General features: G+C 33.2%; 1 protein-coding gene across 1 annotated transcript; it reads left to right on the top strand.

Moving 5' to 3' along the window:
* The first annotated feature begins 638 nt into the window (after positions 1–638).
* Positions 639–2,803, top strand: LOC145627886 (protein FAR-RED IMPAIRED RESPONSE 1-like). Its single transcript, XM_081680229.1, has 4 exons — positions 639–756; positions 1,020–1,262; positions 1,648–2,702; positions 2,792–2,803. Exons 1-4 carry the CDS (start codon positions 639–641, stop codon positions 2,801–2,803), a joined length of 1,428 nt encoding a protein of 475 aa, XP_081536355.1.
* The last annotated feature ends 5,762 nt before the right edge of the window (positions 2,804–8,565 follow it).

Here is an 8,565-nt window from a genome sequence, read left to right as displayed (position 1 = left end):
TACGTGATTTCCTATTTCGTGTTTTTTTATCAATTTTTACTTATTAATTGTTCTTTGAATTATTCTATACAATTTAGTGTTTGAATTTGTGCTTAATTTATACGATTTTAATTTTTTATTTCTATTTTATGGTTTTACACTTACGAAATTCATTGTAGATGTTTTGTGCATATCGTTGCTATATATTGCTTGATGTTATTAATGAAGTTGTATAATTTGTTGCTGTTTTACACTTACGAAATTCATTGTAGATGTTTTCTGCATATTCTTGTAACTTCATGTTTTTTACATTCTTCAAGTTTTTAAAATTTTTTTTTACTATATGCTCTTAGTCATTTACTTTTTAGTATATCTCTAATAGTTTTTATTAGCTTATTTTTTAAAAATTTTGTTTACTTTTAGTTATAGTTTATTTACTTTTAATTATTATTTGTTTACTTTTTCCTTCGATTCATTTACTTTTCAGGAACATGTCTTAAAGTTTAGAGCATTGTTCTTCTTCTGTCACTACTAAAGATAACAATGTAAGAATTTTCAAAACACCCACTCAGCCTTTGCTTCCTAAAATATATTATGATTCTGGAGTTGATAAAGAGTATATGCTAGGTTGTTCTTTTGAAAACAAACCTTTTGTTGGAATGATATTTGATACTCTTCAAGATGGTATTGCCTTTTATTACAAATATGCTAATGAGTGTGGATTAAAAGTTCGTTTTAGTACTACTAAATCACAAAAGAATAAGGATGATCCTACTGGTAAAGGAGTTACTGTAATTAAATATTTATTATTTAGAAAAGAAGGATATGTGACAAATAACAACTGTGAAGAGAGTTGGTTGTCCTTCTAAGATAAAATTTAGGTTTTGTACTGAAGGGAAGTATATGGTATATTGTTTTTATGAATATCATTCTCATCCTTTTTCTACACCTATTACTAGGCAGGTTACTAAACTTGAAGTTGGTTTAAATTTTGCTCATAAGATGTTTTTTTTTTTTTGACAACTCAAATTTAAATATAGGGGTTGTTATGTCTTATAGGATCGTGAAAGGACTTTGTGCTGGGTTTGAAAATGTCAGAGGCAGTAAAAATGATTTCAAAAATTTTTCTAGGGACTTGAAAGATTATATCTCCAATGCTGGTGGTGCAATGTTTGTTCGAAACCATGAACAAAAAGTGAAAACCAGTAAAGGGGGTTATTATTTTGATTACTGTGTTGATGAAAGCAGGAATTTGACCCGTGTCTTTTGGGCTGATGTTATTGGTAGAAGAGATTATCAAATATTCGTTGGTTTTCTGCCCTTTTACTGGTGTTGATAATCACAAGAGATGTGTTACATTTTGTGTTACTCTATTATCTAAAGAGGACATAAATTCTTTTGTTTGGCTATTTCAAACTTTTTTTTAGTGCATGGGAAGAGAACCCTCTTGTATTATAACTAATCAAGATCCTGCAATGGATATTGCAATAGAAAAGTTTTTTAATAAGACAAAACATAGGCTATGTATGTGGCACATAATGAAGAAGGTACCTGAAAAGGTTGGAACTGTTTTTTGTAATGAAACTGATTTCCTAAAAAAGCTAAGTGCAGTAGTTTGGGATAGAGAAATTGATCCTAATGTATTTTGTTGATGGCTGAATAGTGTAGTGGAGGATTTTAACCTTGTCGATCATGAGTGGTTTGCATACATGTTCAAGATTAAACATCTTTGGATTCCTGCATATTTTAGGGACTTATTTATGGGTGGTTTATTGCTTTCTACTTCTAGGTCTGAAGGTGAAAACAGTTTCTTTTGTAATTTTACAAACCCTTATATGACTTATGTTGAATTCTTTGTCCGTTATGAAACTGCTCTTGATGCTCAAAGGCATGAGCATGATGAGTTAATCAGGCTTAATAAACTTGAGCACCAATTGGTTACTCATTTACAGTTGGAAAAGCACGTTGCTATTGTTTATACTCGTGCCATATTTTATGATTTTCAAGAAGAATGTGAGGGAGCCTGTTTTTCATGTGGTGTTGAAAGTTGTAGTTCTCTGTATGGAGATGGTGTGGAGTTTTTTGTTATTGTTGATCATGAGAAAAGGAAAAATTTTGATGTAACTTTTGACTTGGCCACATATGAGTCAAGTTGTACTTGTAGAATGTTTGAGAGTCAAGGCGTATTATGTAGACACATTCTGTTTCTTATGAAAGGCAACTGTATACGTGAAATTCCCGATTCTTATATCTTGAATCGTTGGAGAAAAGATGTTCTGAAGAAAGCTTTTGTCACAAATGTTGCTCTTGATGATGCTTCTAAGTATGATAAGAAGAAGCAATTGGTCAGTGATGTATGGTCTAAGATTTTCAGTTGCGTGAGTTTAACTGACCAATCTGAGGATGATTTATCTGAGCTTATTAGGACATTATCTTCATTTGAGGAGCAGATGATATTAAAGAATAATCCTGAAAATGCACCTAGTTCAAAAGAGGTGAGAGATGCTGATATTCAGGTGTTGGTTGGGTCAAATGAAGTAGATGTAAATATCTTGCCTCCAAATCAGTGTCTTAATAAAGATTCTTCCAGAAGTTCAAAGCGGTTGAAGAGTGTAAAAGAAATAGCTACTGAACAAAAATCCAAAAAGGGCAGAACCTGTAGAGCTTGTAGGCAATCATTTATTTCCCATGACAGTAGAAAATTTCCAAACATAATTTTTCAGGTATTTTTACTTTTAATTGTGTTCAATTTACTTTAAAGTTCTATTTATTTACTTTAACCTTAACTTTATTTACTTTTTATTTTGTACAGGTATTATTATAATTGATAAATGTCCAAACAAGTAATTTTTCAGGTATTTTACTTTTAAATGTGTTCAATTTACTTTAAACTTCTATTTATTTACTTTAACCTTATCTTTATTTACTTTTTATTTTTGCAGGCATTATTATACTAGATACCTTTTTTATTTGGTATTTTTTACTTTTCCTATTTACTTTAAGTTGTAATTTATTTACTTTACAATCTAATTTATTTCCTTTAATTTCTCACAAATAAATGATGTTTATTTCTGTGTAGTTATTATAATACTTGGAAATTAGAAGATGTTTTGGAAGATCAAGATCAAGATTTAATGAACAATTTTTTTTTAATTATTGTTATTATTGTAATATTTTTACAACAGAACTTAAGTTTAGTTTATTTACTTTGGAAAAATTGCCCGGAATAATCCCACCTTTAGGTCGTCCGCTAAAAATAATCCCACCTTTGGATTATTTTTAAATAATCCCAACTTTATACCCACTTTGCTATAACTGATCCCATTTTACTTGGAACTGGTTGAACAGGTAATTTTTTTTTTAAAAGTAAAATTAACACGTGTCACTTCTTAATTAGTCAAAAAAATAAAAATAAGAAGTAGTAAAAAACCACCACCATCACCTAAGCCACACCAATTCAGCCACCACCACCCAACCTAAACCCTTGAACCACCATCCCACCCACACCTGAAACCGCTATGCTGACCGGAATCCCACCAAGCCAACAAAACCCAACCCCAATTACCCATTAACCCAACGCTTTAACCCCATTATCCATTTAACCCAACCCCAAAGCTTCATTAACCCAAGAAAATCGGGGAAGGGGAGTTCGACGACGCGGCTGGAAACGGTGAACAGTGGATATCAACGCGACCAGAATCTGGGGATGGAAGAGGTCGGCGCGCTGGAGTTGTGTTTAAGGGAGTTATATCATGGTGGCTCGCCTGGGTTGTCGCAGGGGAAGGAGTGAGGGGGAGGGGGTAAGTCGCACGCCGGAGCTGGGTTTGGGGATGGGTTCTTGGCGCATCGATGCCAGGGAGGGAGGCAAGCAGGGCGGGTTGGGTGTGGAGGGGCAAGGGAGCTAGGGAGGGGGTTCAACGGTGGTTGCGCGCTTGGTTTCGTGAGGGATGGAGGTGGTTCAGGGGAGGGGGTTAAGGTACGCCGCTAATGCCGGCACTAGTGTTGGGGTCTGAGCTGCTGGAGCGACAGTGATGAGGCGGCGGGGAAAGCTCTGGCTGGTGGTGTTTTTATTTAATTATTGATTTATCTATTTTTTCTTTAAAAAAAATTTAACTTATTTTTGAATTTATTTTATTTTATTTTTATTTTTTTTTAACGAATCATAGGTCGACACGTGTCAAACAACTTGTTATAACAAGTTATTTGACCGGTTGGGACCATTTATAGTGGATTGATATCAGAGGTGGGATTATTTAAAAATAATCCAAAGGTGGGATTATTTTTAGCAGACGGGCCAATGGTGGGATTATTCCAGGCAATTTTTTCATTTACTTTTAGCTATTATACATTAACTTTATGGCAGTTTCTATTTACTTTTATATCATATGAATTGTTTGATATATATAATGTTTTTATTTACAAAATTAAAAATAATATCTTGTATTACTCCTTTTGTCCTAGAATAGTTTTTACCATTTCCATTTTTTGTTCTAAAATACTTGTCACATTTTTCATGGAACCCGAATTTACAAGAGTATTTGAGACCCGATCTCGAACATGAATTGACGTATAGATGACCTGACCTAAATGTAAACAATAGATTATTGACTTGGTGATTTCAACTTGATTATAAGTAGTAAAATTATTGACTTGAACCAAATTCGTCTAAAATTCTAGATTGATTAATTCTCTAACTCGCTAATTATTTACTTGACTTGAATGTAACTTGACCAGTTATTAAACTCACCGAAACTTGTACCAAACCTAATAAGATGTAAGGCCGGTTGTAATTCAACTCAAGCATGACCTAATCTGTGTTTGATCAACATAGGTCACAGTATTAATTCCTTTTCACCTAACTCGAATAGATACGACCTATTCTTACTTAAACCAAACCAAACTCGTTCTTGCTGAAATAGTGTGGTGCATGACCTTCTAAACAACAATATTTTAAAAATTTGTATATTCTTTAGTGTGACAAAGCATTTAACTACCACCTTCACAATTATCTCCACCCATGGATGTGGGGCATGTCAAGTAGGAGGCTTGACCGATTCTTAGTTTGGTGGGCATGGTTCTCGGTTTGGCGAGTGGTGGGGCAGAGATTGATGTATTTTAAGTTGTACCCGCCCCATCCCTTCCTTACATTACTCGTTCCACTTTGTACTCACCCTATCCCTAACTCATATACCCACATATATATCTTTAAAAGAAAAATTATATACTTTTATACTATTTAATAAAAGAATTATGTGAATTAAAATATTGTACACGTTGTGACGTTGTGGCGAAGGGGATGGGGATTGAAAGGCCAACATCCGCTCTGCTCCGCCCTTGTAATCGAATTAATTCCCTTTACTTATAATCGAATAACATGTTTTTAAGTTGAATTTTTTTTTTTTGCACTTGAATACTTTTTCCCATTTCCACCTCTACTTTAGATCCATTTTCTATTACTTTAACAGTATTTTTCTTTCCTTTAAAATTGAAAACCATATTTTACAATTTTTTTTTAAAACTTTTTTTCTTTTACTTTAAATATAGTTTTATTTACTTTAACACTATTTTCATTCACTTATAATCGAATAACATGTTTTTGACTTGAATTTTTTTTCTTGTTTTGACTTTAATACTTTTTCCTATCTCCACCTCTACTCTAGATCCATTTTTATTAGTTTAACAATATTTTTTTTACTTTAAAATCGAACACCATATTTCAGAAAGTTTTTTTTTAAAAAAAACTTTTTTCTTTTACTTTTAACATAGTGTTATTTACTTTAACACTATTTTCATTTACTTTGTGATTGATTTCTTGTACTTTTACATCTACCACCATTTTTATCACAAAACAATACTAGTAATTCAACTTATGGATATAATATGTATTCTTCGTATAAACAAACTACTTAAAACTATTGATATATTCTAATATCTATGATATATTCAAATCTACTAATATCATTTACAATTGTTCAGATGCTTTCTTCTCTTCCCAATTCTCAACATTTGTAAGCAGTGTTTGTTTCATTTGATTTTTATCATTGAGAAGTAGGTTACGCACTGTTCTTATGTGATGGTAATTCAGTCTTGGAAATTCCTGTAAAAAAAATAAAAGATTAACTTTAGTTAAATAAATTACTAGATAAATATAGAGTTCAAGGACTTCAAAATTAAGTATGATAACTTACCTCTTTTATTGTTCCTAATCCTATTCCATTTTCACCATCATAAACCTTCATATGTAGCAGTAGATAGCTTGCTCAAAAATTATCTTCTTTTTCTTTTTGGAATGGAAATTCAATTATTCTCAGCTTGTAGGACATCATATCATTTGCTTGTGGATGCTTTCTTTTTTTAAACAATTTTTGTACTTGTATCACCTGCAATGCAATGAATATTAATATAATATGAGAAATTGAAAAATGAATTTAAAGACATTTTTTTAAACTATTGATATTTTACCATTGCAATGAAAAAACTCTATACAGGCTCATGTTCTTCATTGATCTCGTACAAAGTGTTGTCCACATGATCAATTGTTTCATCTTTGAAGTTTATCACACCAAGAAAATAATGATCTTCCATCTTCAAAGGTATATATACCTACACAAAGGTTTGTTTTACACATATTTACTTTAAAACTGTTTTTTATTACTTTAAACATATATTGTTCTATTTTAAAAATTAATTATGTCTTACACATTGAGCTGCATCCAAGTCCAATGATTGTGAACTGTTCCAAACAATCCATAGTTTTTGCAGACTTGTTACTCTTTTTTTCCTATGAGCATTCAAACACATTGTTAAAGCATCATTCAAAAAAAAATCCAAAGATTATTTCTAATATTTATTTAATGCATAATTTTAAATTATAAAATTAAATCAAAAAAACTTACTATGAACTCAAATTCTAAGAAGAATCTGACCAAGTCATTTTAAGACCTGTCCTTTTGCATTTCAATATTATTGAGGTGGTTTGACCAATCAGTGATCATATTACTTGAAACTTTCCATTCGTTGAGCAAAGCGTTACAATCCTGTCTTACTATTTCAATTGAATCTATAAACCACCCAACTACTTCGCTGTAATTTTGAATTAAAATTAAAGTTATACTTATGCCAATTATTTTAGGAAAAATTGTCCGGAATAATCCCACCTTTAGGTCGTCTGCTGAAAATAATCCCACCTTTGGATTATTTTTAAATAATTCGACCTTTATACCCAATCTGCTCTAAACGGTCCCACGTGACTTGTAACCGATTCCATAAGTTTTTTTTTTAATTACATATAATTTACACGCGTTACTATATGGTTGGTCAATAAATAAGTTTTAATTTTAATTTTTCTTATAAATGATTATAACTTATTAACATTAATTAATTCTTTAAAAACTAATTTAAAAACAATTCAACCACCATCCAGCCTACTCTACGCTGCCACCATTAGCCCAGACCGCGCCGTCGCCAATTCCAGAACCCGCGCCGGTCGCTGCTTCCAGACCCACGCGTAGATCGCCGCTCCTCCCCTTATCTTGTCCGACGTCTTTGAACCACCTCACCCATTCTCGTGGTGACTGGGGAGAGGGGATTATGTTGAAATCGACGGGGGGGAGTGGAGGGGCCGAAACTGACTGGGGAGAGGGGATTATGTCGAAATCGACAGGAGAGGGGAAGGAGAGGGGGTCGGAAAAGGGACATGGGTAGAGGAGGAGGCAGCCAAGCCGGAAAACGCGGTGGGGAAAGGTCGCTTGTAGTTTTCCGAAACCCTTGACATCCGAGTTTTTTTGGGGGAGGGAGGAATTTTGGTGGTTCAAGGTGGGGGATCGGGAGCGACCGGAGCCACTTGGTTGGTCGCCGGCGCTAGGGTTTAGCCATGGTGGCCGACGTCACGGAGCAGGGGGCTCTGGCCGTGGCTTCGATGGTTTTTAAATATTAATATTTTATTTTTATTTTGTCTTTTAAAAAAATTAAATTATTTGTTATATATTTATTTATTTATATATTTTATCAATCACAGGTCGCCATGTGTCAAGTAACCTGTTATAAAAGGTTACATGTCCGGTTGGGATCATTTAGAGCGGATTAGGTATAAAGGTCGGATTATTTAAAAATAATCAAAAGGTGGGATTATTTTCAGCGGACGGCCCAAAGGTGGGATTATTCCGGGCAATTTTTTCATTATTTTATATATAATGCAATATGAGTATTTGTTTTTTAGCAAGTACAAAACATACCTCTAGTTTGGAAAGTTTTCGTCATCATTGATTGCTAAGCAGTCAATCACTTGGTCACATGTCAAACTCATGTTATCCATTACTTCCATGTGTTTCTTCAAGAAATCTGAAACACATATCATATCTTCCACCCCTTTCTCCTTCTCCAGTTTCCTAACTACCCTGAACCTTGAAATTTTTCCCATAAGTTGTTTTCTTTTGGTGTTTATGTTTGCCAAAGCAAGAGCAGCACATATTTCTGCACGATGCACCTTTCTCCTATTTGCTAAATCAAGATCAGAATCAAAACTGTCTGCAGAAAAACACAGCATATGTATCATTGCAAAAACACCACAATCAAGAGTATATCTTG

Source organism: Chenopodium album, chromosome 4 (assembly GCF_948465745.1).
Source record: "Chenopodium album chromosome 4, dcCheAlbu1.1, whole genome shotgun sequence".
Lineage (NCBI taxonomy): Eukaryota > Viridiplantae > Streptophyta > Magnoliopsida > Caryophyllales > Amaranthaceae > Chenopodium > Chenopodium album.
Note: the sequence above shows the minus strand (reverse complement) of the source record. Positions and strands in the feature narration are given on the sequence as shown.